Genomic DNA, 16,720 nt, shown 5'->3' with positions numbered 1-16,720 from the left:
TAAATGAACAACTGGCCGCCGTAACCTTGATTCCTAAATTTCATTTGTCTAGATTTCTCTTGTACAGTCAGCGTCAAATAGTTCGTGACACCCAAAGTGGCCAAAAAGTTCGCAACACGTCTTTGTTACAATTAGAATAAGGTAGTGTTGTCCACTTTGGGTGTCACGAAGTATTTGACGCCGACTGTACTGTATCCTTCGTTCAGTCACTTGTAATTTATTACTTTATTTTAACTAATTTGAGCTACGAGCCGTACTAATCGCGCGTCACGTATTCGTAAAAATTGCTAGGTCTTTGTACACGTGAATGTTTAGAGAATAATTTGTATACCTTCTAAGCTGAGGCGGAGATCCTTCGACGTGTCCGTTCGTTTCCTTTGCAAGTCGCACAGCCATTTCGTGGTCTCTTCTTTCTTGTTCTAACCTGTGATTGAAAACGATATGATTTTGATAAGTGTTTTTAGAGTAATGCAATTTGTTTTCAAAATTCTATTAACGTTCCGTTCAAACGCGTACAAATAGGTTTGAAAATAATTTATTGATAAAAGTACATAAACACCATAACACAATATGATATTCGCAGTACACAACTACACATAAATAGAGTTTATCTTACAAACTGAAATTAAATTAAACGGGTATAATATGACCTTCATTGGGTGCGTTTGGCGCAAGAAAAAAGTGCTTAGAAGAATTTGTTGTTAAAATGGCGATTGCTAAGAGGTAAGCGTTGCCGCCGCTAAAAAATAAATCAAACACGTCACTATTGAAGTTAGTATACGTGTCCTCGCCGACACAGCTGAATAGTTTGTTTTTCAGCGCTAGCAAGTGCTTCCAAGCCCTTTTTTCGCTAAACGCACCCATTGATTGGGTTTTTAGGGTTCCGTACCTCAAAAGGAAAAAACGGAACCCTTATAGGATCACTTTGTTGTCCGTCCGTCCGTCTGTCAAGACCCTTTTTCTCAGGAACGCGTGGAGGAATGAAGCTGAAATTTATATCAATTACTCAGGTCTACTGTCCCTTGAAGCTGTGAAAAAATCAAACTTCTAAGCCAACGCAATCAAAAGATACAGCCGTTTATGCCGCAAATTTTCGACACTTGCAAGGGAATCAAAACCTACAGGGTGCTTCCCGTGAACTCAGAATCTTGAAATTTGGTACGAAGCAACATCTTATAGCATAGATAAAGGAAAAATTACGAAAACCATAAATTTTTAGTTACATCACATAATATATATTTTTTTAATAATTTTAATCTTACTACCCATTTCCTCATAAACGCGTAGAGGTATTAAATTGAAATTCATACCAAATACTCAGGTCTATAATACCTTTAAGCTGTAACAAAATCAAACTTCTATGTCAACGCAATCAAAAGAAACAGCAATTTAAGCTGCATATTTTGAAACTCGCAAGTACTCGCAAGGGAATCAAAATCTAAAGGGTACTTCCAGTCGACCTAGAATCTTGAAATTTGGCATGAAGCAACGTTTTATAGCACACATAAAGGAAAAATTCCGAAAACCTTAAATTTTTAGTTACATTACAAAATATATATTTTTTAATAAATATAAACTTATTACTTTTTTCCTCATGAACGCGTAGAGCTATCAAGTTGAAATTCATATCAAATACTATAAAATAAAGGATTACTTAAACGATAAAGAGATCTTTGTCTTAAATTGATGCTCCTCCATCTTTCCCCATTGTAATGTTATGAATTTCATTTTGCAATAAAAATACCATAGTTATGACTCGATTGTCGTAATGAACGAACTTTGTAAACCTTGCAGGTTTGTACGGAACCCTCGGTGCGCGAGTCCGACTCGCACTTGGCCGGTTTTTATTGAAGGTCAAGCTGTAGATCTTGGCTACACAGGAGTTGGAGCGGTGGGGTCTAGGGTCTAACTGTAAATCCTGGCTACACAAGAGTTACAGTGGTGAGAACGAGAAGTGGGAATAATCCGTTCAATATCTTGCTGTACAGTGGTGTTATAACTACCTTTCCCTATTCTCCTGGTCAGCTTTGGCGGCTTCTTCTAACTGTTGCTGCAGCGTGCGCGCGGCGAGGCGGTCTTGCTCCTCCAGCCGGAGTCTCTCCGCTTCCTCCGCTTGCGCCGCGCCTCCATCTCCGCTTCGCTGTATAGCGGTGTTATAAGAGTCCTACCTTTCCCTGTTCTCCTGGTCCGCTTTAGCAGCTTCTTCTAACTGTTGCTGCAGCGTGCGCGCGGCGAGGCGGTCCTGCTCCTCTAGCCGAAGTCTCTCCGCTTTCTCCGCTTGCGCCGCGCCTCCTTCTCCGCTTCGCTGTATAGCGGTGTTATAAGAGTCCTACCTTTCCCTGTTCTCCTGGTCCGCTTTAGCAGCTTCTTCTAACTGTTGCTGCAGTGTGCGCGCGGCGAGACGGTCTTGCTCCTCGAGACGGAGCCTCTCCGCTTCCTCCGCTTGCGCCGTGCCTCCTTCTCCGCTTCGCTGTATAGCGGTGTTATAAGAGTCCTACCTTTCCCTGTTCTCCTGGTCGGCCTTGGCGGCTTCTTCTAACTGCTCCTCTAGCCGGAGTCGCTCCGCTTCCTCCGCTTGCGCCGTGCCTCCATCTCCGCTTCGCTGTATAGCGGTGTTATAAGAGTCCTACCTTTCCCTGCTCTCCTGGTCGGCCTTGGCGGCTTCTTCTAACTGCTCCTCTAGCCGGAGTCGCTCCGCTTCCTCCGCTTGCGCCGTGCCTCCATCTCCGCTTTGCTGTATAGCGGTGTTATAAGAGTCCTACCTTTCCCTGTTCTCCTGGTCGGCCTTGGCGGCTTCTTCTAACTGCTCCTCTAGCCGGAGTCGCTCCGCTTCCTCCGCTTGCGCCGTGCCTCCATCTCCGCTTTGCTGTATAGCGGTGTTATAAGAGTTCTACCTTTCCCTGTTCTCCTGGTCCGCTTTAGCAGCTTCTTCTAACTGCTGCTGCAGCGTTCGCTAGGCGAGGCGGTCCTGCTCCTCTAGACGGAGCCTCTCCGCTTCCTCCGCTTTGCGCCGCGCCTCCATCTCCGCTTTGCTGTATAGCGGTGTTATAAGAGTCCTACCTTTCCCTGTTCTCCTGGTCGGCCTTGGCGGCTTCTTCTAACTGCTGCTGTAGCGTGCGCGCGGCGAGGCGGTCTTGCTCTTCTAGTCGAAGCCTCTCCGCTTCCTCCGCTTTGCGCCGCGCCTCCATCTCCGCTTTGCTGTATAAGAGATATAATGGTTGCAAGAGCAGCTATTTTTCGCAGAACAGTTTTTGAGTCAGGGCAACTTAATATCTGGTTTACGACTCAAGCCTGAAATAGTGATCGAAAGTCGGCTCGAATTGCGTTGCATTGAGAGATTCTGATTTCATGGAGAAACATTTGAACCAATCTTAAGTCCATTTTATTTAATGTAGATTTAAACTTGAGAGTCAACACTTAAATTATTTATGGAAATACTTTACAGTAATATTTCACATCATTAAGGTCCGATTCGACCAAACTTTTATCCGAGAATAATTCCTGGTATAACTGGCACATTGACAGTTTCAGTATGGGAAATAATATGTCAAAATAACAAGTTTATTCTGAGATTAATATTTACTACTGTTTGGTCGAATCCACCCTTACTTAGTTAAGAGTTCTTAGTTCCAGAAATAATTCAAGTTTTGCTACACTACTCACAGCCTCCGGTTTTCTTCTTCTTGCCGAATGCGTTCCATTTCTAGCCGTTTGGCCTCTTCCGCCGCTCGCATCTCTGCTTCCATCTTACGCAGCCTTTCTTGTTCTTCCCTGTAAATAGATCGAGTATGAACTTAGTACGAAACTAACTAAAGCCTGGTCCGTGAGCACGTAGAATTTTGTCCAATGACCCCAAGCTACCCATCCTTATCGCTCGCGCGTAATTATGTTGCTGTCGCGCTCGCACACTCACTGCGGACGCCCGTCGCACAGTCGCGACAGCAATATAATTACGCGCGAGCGATAAGGATGGGTAGCTTGGGGTCATTGGACAAAATTCTATGTGCTAACGGACCAGGCTTTAGAAGCCATGATAGCCGAACGGTGAAGGGGTCGGACTGGCCGACTCGTGATCCGGGGAACCCGGGTTCAGTCCCCGCCGCTCGACTATTGTGGTGAGCTCACTCATGACACAAGTATATTTAGCTTAGTACGAGGGGCTAACGGGACTATTAGTAATTTGTGCAATACAAATTAAGACCCGTGTCTTTCTTTTTCTTTAGTTGAAATGGAACGCGAAAGTTTAAAATCGTAAGTTGTAAGTTACTAATCTTTAAAAAAAACTGAGCAAAAGAACAGTTTTCGCAGCTGTGAACCGCTATAGTAGGCATAACAATATAACTTCTGTGTTTGGGTTACTGTCGCGGAAAGTGTTAATGATATTTCTTAATTAAGACAATAAGACAGTGAACCCTATTGAATTGAAAGAGATTCAAAGCAATTACAATATCATAAATTAAAGTATTGTTGATGTACCTGTTCTTTTGGTCAACCATGGCCTTCTGCAACGAGGTCATCTGCATCTCGACGTCTTTGGTCAATTTGCTGTACAGTTGGTCGATTTCTGCTCGGGTTATTTTCTCGTTGCCCTGGAATTATTATTTTTTATTAATACCTAAACTAATAAAATCTCCTCTAGTCACTGACTGAGGTATTGGCACGTGAGGGTAGGGTTGCCAACATTTCATCAGCGAAATATAGTATTTTCCAAAATAAGGTGTAAAAAATATAGTACATTTAAAAAAAATATAGTATTTTATGAAAAAAACAAAAAAATAGACAAATATACATTTTTTAATTATTTACTTTTATAAAAACTATATTTTTTTGCTACAATTTTGCTATAATGATACACTACTTCTGTTTCTTTCTTCTCGCCACTTCGAATTCATAACCGAAAATATCCTTTCTGTAAATGCCGAAGTGGCGGGAATAGAGAGCAGGAATGAAATTACTTCAAATAATTTGGTAAGTCATTTTCAGTATTTTTTAAAATATGCTGCCATTTTTGGCCTGTAGTTTTGTCAGTGAAGTCACTACAGTCTTTTAATTTAGCAAAGATTTCATTCAATATCGTTATTTCAGAGTATAGATCGTCCATTTTGATACTCAATTTTTCTTGTAAATTTAGAACTTCTAATATTGTCTCACAGTCATTAAATGAAACCTCCTTTTTAAAATTTAATTTATTAAGATTAATCTATTATTAAGATAGTCTAAACATTTATCAAGAAATAGCAAAAAAATCTTTTGAATTCCATAACTTTCTGTGGGGGGGATTTTGCTTCTAATGATTGCAACATTTTTTTTGTTTTGTAACCAAAAAAAAATATCTTTTTGACGTTGTTCTAGCGCCGATTTTAAAATTGACATAATATGTTGTTATAAGGATAGAGACATGCAATTTTTAGTTTTACAAAAGTAATACGATAGAGAATAATACAAAGCAATAAAAACCACCTGTTATAGGGGCATTTTTTGGAGAAATTGATCAAATAACCAAAAAAACACGAATTTAAAAGCAGATTTTTTTTCAAAACGTATATTTTTTTATTATTTGTTGGCATTTTCTGGGTATTTTATGTATTTTATTAGTATCGCCTGTTATTTAGCATTATTATTGATTTTATTTTATCAGGATATACCTCTTAGTTTAAAAGTTATTAAGTTTTCTTTACGAGAAGTAATTGGAAGAAAAAAAATTCTATAAAAAATTTAAAAAAAATCTCAAAAATTTTTTGACCTCTTTTTTCTCGAAAAAAATAGGTCTAGTTTCACATATTTTCATATGTGCACTTTATCGTGACTCACACTGTATATTTTGGGGATCTTCAGTAATCCAGTCATACTCTCTTTCCCACTCCGGTTTATTTTATTTGGAGTCTTTTTGGTATTTTTCGTTTTTTAATCGGCGTTAGCGGCGCAATAGAATTTGACGCACTTTCGTTATCACTACCACTTTCCATACCTAATTTATATAAGATTTCAACTTTTCAAAAGAAATAACAACATCTAGTTGAAAACGATTCTGCCGATAAATAAAGCAGACCAAAATATCGTTTGACGACGATACATTTTACGTTGTCAATTTGACATTGACCAGTTCGTTACGTGCGATGGGGCGGAAAGGTTCTGGAATGGAGGCCGCGTACCGGAAAACGCAGCGTGGGACGTCCACCTACAAGGTGGACCGACGACATCGTAAAGGTAGCAGGAAAGGCGCTGGACGCAGGCCGCTACCAATCGATCAACATGGAAAGCATTGGGGGAGGCCTATGTTCAGCAGTGGACGTCCTATGGCTGAAATGATGAAGTTCGTTACGCAAGCGTTCGGATACATGCTACGTTCGGATACATGCTATCGCCAATCGGGTATGTTCACGGACCTTATCAAAGGAAATGGTACGTGCGCAATAGGTTATATGACTTAGCCATCTTAACAGTTAAAAGTTACTTTAAAGGCGCGTTCTTATTTTTTTAAATGAAGGATTTGTTTGTTAGATTTGTCGGTGTTGAAAATATAGTATTTTTGCGTACTATATATTTTTTCAACAGTATATAATAATAATAATAATAATAATAAATTATTTATTTTAATAAATTATTTATTTTTCTCCCATACATAACAAGCTTAATACTAACATTAATAAATACTTAAGTATATTTATACACAGATATGCTATAATATTGTATATGGGAGACTGGTACCCAAACTAGGAAAGACCTGTGTATATAGTACGCAGACCCGAAATATAGTACAATACTATATATTATAGTACGGTTGGCAACCCTACGTGAGGGTGACACGTCATAACGTGACGGAGCATACAAGTCTAAAGCACATCTCGCTGACGTTTGAAATCACAGAAACACCCTCTCGTGCCGCTAGACAAGTGGCACTTTTCGATCGAATCGAAAATAGAATCCGTTGTAACATACAAAAAAGGCTTCAGCTGTCCTACAACCGTGTCCATTTGCTTCAAGTTGTGGTGGAGTGATCTTGCCGATGGCCTTGTATCGCGGGATAACCTCAGATTCTTTTTTTATTTTTAGAACCATTGGCAAAGGCATAAAACATGGTAGGTAATCTTACATTGTTGGTGGCATAGGCATTTGTTTCAGGTTGTAGTGTAGTACAGTGATCTTCTCCTTGTTTAGATCTTGGTGACGCTTGCGCACGAGATTGCCCAGTGGCTTAAGAAAGTTTAAAAAACAAAAACAGTCAGTATTGTTTTTTAAACTTTATTTATTGCGTTGGCAAAGGCATAAAACATAAAATCTTACCTTGATAGTAGCGCATGCGCTCTTGATGGAATTCCTCAAGTTCTATTGCCTAGCCATGGATTGTTTTTTTTTTAATTTAAGAAAGCGTTGGCAAAGGCATAAAACATAAAATCTTACCTTGATAGTAGCGCATGCGCTCTTGATAGAATTCCTCAAGTTCTCGATATTCTTCTGTGCGCTATCTTTCTCCTTCTTCAGCTGTCCTACAACCGTGTCCATTTGCTTCAAGTTATGGTGGAGTGCGATGATCTTAGCAATGGCTTTGTATCTTGGCTGGTGGCGCTTGCGCAAGAGATTACCTCATAGTAGGGAATTTAGTGCAAGACCCCCTCCACTTTGGTATAGAAGGCTCATTTTTGCACCAGTTGTTCTTTGGGTGCTCCTGAGTAGATTTCCGTCGGTAGACATCGGGAGCCCCCCCTGTGGTAGCAGGGGGAGGGGGGGGGGGGGGGGCAAGTTTCCTTCTGCCGCGCTTCACTTTAAGGCCCATATCTTTTAAACTATGGGTATTAGGGCAAGTGTGGTGTCATTTTCGGATAATTAAAGGATGGCGAATTCATTTCTAGAACAAACTTTTTGCCTTTTCATACAAAAAAACAGAAATATTGAGTAAAATTCACAAAAACCAAAAAGTATTTTTTTAAATAAACGTCGTTTACTTTTAAACCATTGGAGATAATCTAATAAAAAAAATATGTCCTGAAAGCTACATTTATCAGGATTATAAATATACACCATTGTATGGTACTTTTTTCGAAAAAAGTAGGTGAAAAAAATTTTTTCTTCAGGACAAAGCGGGCGAATTTTGAAGCGCGTCGGAAAAAAATATTTATTTTATCCAAGAATTCATACTATTTGGTTCATAAGCAAGTAAAGATTATTATTTTAGAATTTATTTAGAGTTTCTGGCACATCATGCTACCATGATTTGTATTTTTTCTTCAATTAATTTTGAACTCTATGTGTAAGTCATAAGGTTGAAAATAGTTTAAATACATTTTATTATTGAAAATATCATAAGAAGAAAGCACTAAATAAAGAACTTGATTTTGTCTAAACGTCTAATGATTATTATTAGTATTTTAATTAACATTTTTATTTCTACATACTATTGTACCAGTGACTTAAAGGAAAGGTAAGTGTGAGGAAAGTGAGGATTGATATTATCATAGTACGGGAGATTATTTTTAGCACAAAGGCTACGGCTGTGACTAGAGATGGGTTTGTAGCCAGCTAGTTTGGATAATAACTGATTATTATCTATTAATAGCCATTATTAGCCATCCATTGGCTAGTAACCCTGCTATTAATAGTTTCTTACGTTTTTTCTTTCACCTTTAAAATCAAATCAATATTAAAATCAAATATTACTCAAAGAAACAAAAAGGAACTAAAATATTAAAAAACATCAAAGTAATTTATATAAACGACATTGTACCTAGTTAAAAAAAGAATCTAAATAATATAAAAGGAGATACTGACTGACTTAGTGACAGATCAACGCACAGCCTAAACGGCTAAACGTAGGCACTTGAAATTTGGAAGGGACGTAGCTTAAATACCGTAGAGGTGCACTAAGAAAGGAATTACCAAAATTCCCAAGGGAACGGGAATTAGCGGGAAAATCCTTTTGTATGAAAAATCTATACCGCTTAAGTTAGATGCTTGAAATTTGGCATGTAGGTACATTAGTAAACTTAAAGCTTAGTTACAACAAGGAATTCCCGAAATTCCCACGGTATTGGGAATTAGCTGGAAAATCCTTTTGTATGAAAAAAGTAAACCGCTTAAGTTACACGCTTGAAATTTGGCATGTAGATACCTTAGTAAACTGAAAGCTTAGTTACAACAAGGAATTCCCGAAATTCCCAGGGAAACGGGAATTACCGGGAAAATCCTTTTGTATGAAAAATCTAAACCGCTTAAGTTAGACGCTTGAAATTCGGCATGCAGGTACTTTAGTAAACTTAAAGCTTAGTTACAACAGGATTTTCCAAAATTCCCACGGGAACGGGAGATAGGAAAAAACATTTGTATGTAAAAATCTAAACCGCGTAAGATATATGACGGGGATAAAACGGGATCCACGTGTACGAAGTCGCGGGCGGCCGCTAGTACAGTACTAAGGTACCTGCATGCTAAAGGACATCATCCATTTTGGTCCAAAATCAAAAGTGCCGGCCAAAAAATAAAAGTGCTGTATTCTGATCGAATACGTCCGCCTTAGCATTTATTACTATGGCACCAAAGCCGTAGCACCACTGTGCATCGTAGTATTTGAGCTCTAAAAATATATGAAACGACTGACTTTGATCTCAAATACTACGATGCACAGTGGTGCTACAGCTTTGGTGTCATAGTAACAAATACTAAGGCGGACGTATTCTGTCAGAATACAGCACTTTTTTTTTTATTGGCCGACATTTTTGATTTTGAACAAAAAATGTATGAATCGTCGATGAATTTTAGATCTCAAATACTCGACGCGCAGTGGTGCTACAGCTTTGGTGCCATAGTAACAAATGCTAAGGCGGACGTATTCTGTCAGAAGACAGCACTTTTTGTTATTGGCCGACACTTTTGATTTTGAACAAAAAATGTATGAATCGTCGATGAATTTTAGATCTCAAATACTCGACGCATAGTGGTGCTACAGCTTTGGTGCCATAGTAACAAATGCTAAGGCGGACGTATTCTGTCAGAACACAGCACTTTTTTTTTATTGGCCGACACTTTTGATTTTGAACAAAAAATGTATGAATAATCGATGACTTTTAGATCTCAAATACTCGACGCACAGTGGAGCTACGGCTTTGGTGCCATAGTAAAAAATGCTAAGGCAGACGTATTCTGTCAGAATACAGCACTTTTTTTTGTTGGCCGGCACTTTTGATTTTGGACCAAAAATATATGAAACGTGGATGATGTCCTTTAAAGCGTCTAACTTAATCGGTTTAGATTTTTCATACCAAAGGATTTTCCCGTTAATTCCCGTTCCCGTAAGAATTTCGGGAATTCCTTTCTTAGTGCACCTCTACGGTACCTAAGCTACGTCCCTTCCAAATTTTAAGTGCATACGTTTAGCCGTTTAGGCTGTGCGTTGATATGTCACTAAGTCAGTCAGTTTCTCCTTTTATAATTATTTAGACTAGCGGCCGCCCGCGATTTCGTACGCGTGGATCCCGTTTTAGCCCCTACATCTATCTTACGCGGTTTAGATTTTTTCATACAAATGTTTTTTCCCACTAACTCCCGTTCCCGTGGGAATTTTGCAATATCCTCTTGTAACTAAGCTTTGAGTTTACTAAGGTACCTGCATGCCAAATTTCAAGCGTCTATCTTACGTGGTTTAGATTTTTTCATACAAATGTTTTTTCCCGCTAACTCCCGTTCCCGTGGGAATTTTGCAAATATCCTGTTGTAACTAAGCTTTGACTTTACTAAGGTACCTGCATGCCAAATTTCAAGCGTCTATCTTACGTGGTTTAGATTTTTTCATACAAATGTTTTTTTCCCGCTAACTCCCGTTCCCGTGGGAATTTTGCAATATCCTCTTGTAACTAAGCTTTAAGTTTACTAAGGTACCTGCATGCCAAATTTCAAACGTCTAACTTAAGCGGTTTAGATTTTTCATACAAAAGGATTTTCCCGCTAATTCCCGTGCCCGTGGGAATTTCAGGTATTCCTTTCTTAATGCACCTCTACGGTACCTAAGCTACGTTCCTTCCAAATTTCAAGTGCTAAATTTGTAAACTATGAAGGGATATGTTTAATCATTAGTATAACATTAATAGCAGGGTTACCATCTGAAATCGGCTATTATTGGCTATTAATGGCTAATAACTGCTTTTAATCCGTTACTAGCCAATTGCTATTAATCGGATTATTAGCACTTACCCATCTCTAGCTGTGACCATTATAGTTCTTTTTTCAGACATCACCAGCTTCTGTACTACTTCTTGCACTAGCATCTCACCTTTTCCAGGCAAGCTTCGGCAACTTTTTGCCTTTTCATACAAAAAAACAGAAATATTGAGTAAAATTCACAAAAACCAAAAAGTATTTTTTTAAATAAACGTCGTTTACTTTTAAACCATTGGAGATAATCTAATAAAAAAAATATGTCCTGAAAGCTACATTTATCAGGATTATAAATATATACCATTGTATGGTACTTCTTTCGAAAAAAGTAGGTGAAAAAAAATTTTTCTTCAGGACTAAGCGGGACAAAGAGATTATTTTTAGCACAAAGGCTACGGCTGTGACCATTATATGTAGTTGTTTTTTTGCACTAACATCTCACCTTTTCCAGGCAAGCTTCGGCAGCTACGGGTAATTGGTCCATGTAGGCTCCATGTTGCTATCGATTCTGGTCCACCCCCAACCAGTCAGGTAAAGGGAAGCCTGAGTCGGTTGCTTGCAACTGACCCTATACGCGAACCCCTTGAACCAACTAAATTTTAAATAACTTAAAAAAATCATAAGGACATAATTACTGCCCTTGATATACTGATACAAAACTGCCTAGGTTGGTGGGCATTTACAGCACTCGTTCATAGTCAAGCATGTAGTAATAGTAGGAGGTACTTGATCTAAAACAATACCAGTGGACTGAAAAAAACAGTGGATTGAGCTAATAAGTGGATAGATATTGAACAAGGGACAACTAGAAAAGAGGACCAAAATCCCAACAGAACAGCCTAATCAAAACGCAATATTTACATCCTGGGCCACAGCCAGGCAGCACTCAAACAAAGCCATTGCCTCAGTAAAGGTTGAGTCTAGAATTATTCTAGATGATGATCTTAAAGATGAACAAACTCTGAAGGCATGGCAAAGTGTCCCTGATGTGGGATACCTGGACATACAAGGATCGAATGCAAGGAGAGAGCCGACAGTCTAGCGAGACAAGGGTCAGAGACGATACCTATTGGGTCAGAACTGATAGTACCTTTATCTAAAAGCATAGGTACCTTATGGCCATAGAGCCATATCCAAGAAGCACAGGGCTGAATGGGAAAGCTCCAACGATATAACCCTCTCCAAATCATTCCTAAAGGGAAATACAGGGTCATGGAAAACTTATCAAAGGTAAGCCCAAGCAATTACAGGTACGCAAACTCGGCATTATGAAACGAACCACATGTCCCACAAAATGGGCCTAACAACAGAAGCTCTCGAGCATGTGGAATACATGTGGGGTCCATGAAACACTTAATACTGTAAGGATGGGTCTGCTTGGGTCAGCATATCCGGCATCAGAAGACTATTAGGTGGCTTTCACTCAGACGCTTACCTAACTCACTTACTCACTCACCTAACTAATGGATAGGATTTTTTTGGATGATAGGGAATAAAAAAGGGAGAATAAAGATCCTAATGGGTCGCTGTGGACTACGTTTAGGTGTGGCCATACATAAGATAACCCATACAGCTTTGTATCAGCATTGGCTACTGGCAGTATATCAAAGGGTTCGCGTATAGGATCAGTTGCAAGTAACCGACTCAGTCTTCCCTTTACGCGACTGGTTGGGGGTGGACCAGAGTCGATAGCAACATGGAGGCTACATACATGGACCAATTGACCAGCTGCCGAAGCTTGCCTGGAAAAGGTGAGATGCTAGTGCAAGAAGTAGTACAGAAGTTGGTGATGTCTGAAAAAAGAACTATAATGGTCACAGCCGTAGCCTTTGTGCTAAAAATAATCTCCCGTACTATGATAATATCAATCCTCACTTTCCTCACACTTACCTTTCCTTTAAGTCACTGGTACAATAGTATGTAGAAATAAAAATGTTAATTAAAATACTAATAATAATCATTAGACGTTTAGACAAAATCAAGTTCTTTATTTAGTGCTTTCTTCTTATGATATTTTCAATAATAAAATGTATTTAAACTATTTTCAACCTTATGACTTACACATAGAGTTCAAAATTAATTGAAGAAAAAATACAAATCATGGTAGCATGATGTGCCAGAAACTCTAAATAAATTCTAAAATAATAATCTTTACTTGCTTATGAACCAAATAGTATGAATTCTTGGATAAAATAAATATTTTTTTCCGACGCGCTTCAAAATTCGCCCGCTTTGTCCTGAAGAAAAAATTTTTTTCACCTACTTTTTTCGAAAAAAGTACCATACAATGGTGTATATTTATAATCCTGATAAATGTAGCTTTCAGGACATATTTTTTTTATTAGATTATCTATAATGGTTTAAAAGTAAACGACGTTTATTTAAAAAAATACTTTTTGGTTTTTGTGAATTTTACTCAATATTTCTGTTTTTTTTGTATGAAAAGGCAAAAAGTTTGTTCTAGAAATGAATTCGCCATCCTTTAATTATCCGAAAATGACACCACACTTGCCCTAATACCCATAGTTTAAAAGATATGGGCCTTAAAGTGAAGCGCGGCAGAAGGAAACTTGCCCCCCCCCCCTCCCCCTGCTACCACAGGGGGGGCTCCCGATGTCTACCGACGGAAATCTACTCAGGAGCACCCAAAGAACAACTGGTGCAAAAATGAGCCTTCTATACCAAAGTGGAGGGGTCTCCATACAAATCATTGCACTAAATTCCCTACTATCAGATTCTTTTGAATTTTTAGAACCATTGGCAAAGGCATAAAACATGGTAATCTTACATTGTTGGTGGCATAGGCATTTGTTTCAGGTTGTAGTGTAGTACAGTGATCTTCTCCTTGTTTAGATCTTGGTGACGCTTGCGCACGAGATTGCCCAGTGGCTTAAGAAAGTTTAAAAAACAAAAACAGTCAGTATTGTTTTTTAAACTTTATTAATTGCGTTGGCAAAGGCATAAAACATAAAATCTTACCTTGATAGTGGCACACGCGCTCTTAATGGAGTTCCTCAAGTTCTATGGCCTAGCCATGGATTGTTTTTTTTTTAATTTAAGAAAGCGTTGGCAAAGGCATAAAACATAAAATCTTACCTTGATAGTGGCACACGCGCTCTTGATAGAATTCCTCAAGTTCTCAATATTCTTCTGCGCGCTGTCTTTCTCCTTCTTCAGCTGTCCAACCACCGTGTCCATTTGCTTCAAGTTGTGGTGGAGAGCGGTGATCTTAGCGATGGCCTTGTATCGTGGCTGGTGGCATTTACGCATGAGGTAGCCACGGATATTTTTTTTACTTTTTTAATACGCTGGCAAAGGCATAAAACATGATAATCTTACCTTGAAAGTAGCGCAAGCGCTCTTGATGGAGTTCCTCAAATTCTATTGCCTAGCCATGGATTGTTTTTTTTTTAATTTAAGGAAGCGTTGGCAAAGGCATAAAACATAAAATCTTACCTTGATAGTAGCGCATGCGCTCTTGATGGAATTCCTCAAGTTCTCGATATTCTTCTGCGCACTGTCTTTCTCCTTCTTCAGCTGTCCAACCACCGTGTCCATTTGCTTCAAGTTGTGGTGGAGCGCGGTGATCTTGGCGATGGCCTTGTATCTCGGCTGGTGGCGCTTGCGCATGAGGTAGCCACGATTGTTTTTTTTTTAATTTTGAAGAAGTGTAGGCAAAGGCATAAAACATTAAATCTTACCTTTTTTTTTTTACTTTTTCTTTTTTAATACCTTGGCAAAGGCATAACACATGATAGTGGCACACGCGCTCTTAATGGAGTTCCTCAAGTTCTATGGCCTAGCCATGGATTGTTTTTTTTTTTAATTTAAGAAAGCGTTGGCAAAGGCATAAAACATGATAATCTTACCTTGATAGTAGCGCATGCGCTCTTGATGGAGTTCCTCAAGTTCTCGATATTCTTCTGCGCGCTGTCTTTCTCCTTCTTCAGCTGTCCAACCACCGTGTCCATTTGCTTCAAGTTGTGGTGGAGAGCAGTTATCTTAGCGATGGCCTTGTATCGCGGGATAACCTCAGATTATTTATTTTTATTTTTAGAACCATTGGCAAAGGCATAAAACATGGTAATCTTACATTGTTGGTGGCATAGGCATTTGTTTCAGGTTGTAGTGTAGTACAGTGATCTTCTCCTTGTTTAGATCTTGGTGACGCTTGCGCACGAGATTGCCCAGTGGCTTAAGAAAGTTTAAAAAACAAAAACAGTCAGTATTGTTTTTTAAACTTTATTAATTGCGTTGGCAAAGGCATAAAACATGATAATCTTACCTTGATAGTAGCGCATGCGCTCTTGATGGAATTCCTCAAGTTCCATTGCCTAGCCATGGATTGTTTTTTTTAATTTAAGAAAGCGTTGGCAAAGGCATAAAATATAAAATCTTACCTTGATAGTGGCACACGCGCTCTTGATGGAATTCCTCAAGTTCTCGATATTCTTCTGCGCGCTGTCTTTCTCCTTCTTCAGCTGTCCAACCACCGTGTCCATTTGCTTCAAGTTGTGGTGGAGCGCGGTGATCTTAGCGATGGCCTTGTATCGCGGGATAACCTCAGATTCTTTTTTTTATTTTTAGAACCATTGGCAAAGGCATAAAACATGGTAATCTTACATTGTTGGTGGCATAGGCATTTGTTTCAGGTTGTAGTGTAATACAGTGATCTTTTCCTTATTTAGATTTTGGTGACGCTTGCGCACGAGATTGCCCAGTGGCTTAAGAAAGTTTAAAAAACAAAAACATTCAGTATTGTTTTTTAAACTTTATTAATTGCGTTGGCAAAGGCATAAAACATAAAATCTTACCTTGATAGTAGCGCATGCGCTCTTGATGGAATTCCTCAAGTTCTCGATATTCTTCTGTGCGCTGTCTTTCTCCTTCTTCAGCTGTCCTACAACCGTGTCCATTTGCTTCAAGTTGTGATGGAATGATCTTGCCGATGACCTTGTATAGCGGGATAACCTCAGATTCTTTTTTTTATTTTTAGAACCATTGGCAAAGGCATAAAACATGGTAATCTTACATTGTTGGTCGCATGGGCATTTGTTTCAGGTTGTAGTGTAGTACAGTGATCTTCTCCTTGTTTAGATCTTGGCGGCGCTTGCGCATGAGGTAGCCACGATTATTTTTTTTAATTTTGAAGAAGTGTAGGCAAAGGCATAAAACATAAAATCTTACCTTGATAGTAGCGCATGCGCTCTTGATAGAATTCCTCAAGTTCTCGATATTCTTCTGCGCGCTGTCTTTCTCCTTCTTCAGCTGTCCTACAACCGTGTCCATTTGCTTCAAGTTGTGGTGGAGCGCGGTAATCTTAGCAATGGCCTTGTATCTTGGCTGGTGGCGTTTGCGCAAGAGATTACCTCAGATTCTTCTTTTTTTTATTTTTAGAACCATTGGCCAAGGCATAAAACATTGTAATCTCACATTGTTGGTGGCATAGGCATTTGTTTCAGGTTGTAGTGTAGTACAGTGATCTTCTCCTTGTTTAGATCTTGGTGACGCTTGCGCACGAGATTGCCCAGTGGCTTAAGAAAGTTTAAAAAACAAAAACAATCAGTATTGTTTT

The 16,720-nt window shown here is 39.0% G+C and overlaps 1 protein-coding gene across 1 annotated transcript in view; it reads right to left on the bottom strand.

Moving 5' to 3' along the window:
- Positions 1–16,720, bottom strand: part of LOC135074014 (myosin heavy chain 95F) — a 94,986-nt gene that overhangs the window by 13,238 nt on the left and 65,028 nt on the right. Inside the window, exons 17-20 of the mRNA XM_063968319.1 lie at positions 4,477–4,589; positions 3,664–3,771; positions 3,061–3,198; positions 332–424 (exon numbers count right to left, since the gene is read on the bottom strand). Coding sequence (XP_063824389.1) covers positions 332–424; positions 3,061–3,198; positions 3,664–3,771; positions 4,477–4,589 — 452 coding nt within the window. The remainder of the gene's footprint in view (positions 1–331; positions 425–3,060; positions 3,199–3,663; positions 3,772–4,476; positions 4,590–16,720) is intronic.

The sequence above is a fragment of the Ostrinia nubilalis genome, chromosome 8, assembly GCF_963855985.1.
Source record: "Ostrinia nubilalis chromosome 8, ilOstNubi1.1, whole genome shotgun sequence".
NCBI lineage: Eukaryota > Metazoa > Arthropoda > Insecta > Lepidoptera > Crambidae > Ostrinia > Ostrinia nubilalis.
This window is presented reverse-complemented; position numbering and strand designations above follow the sequence as displayed.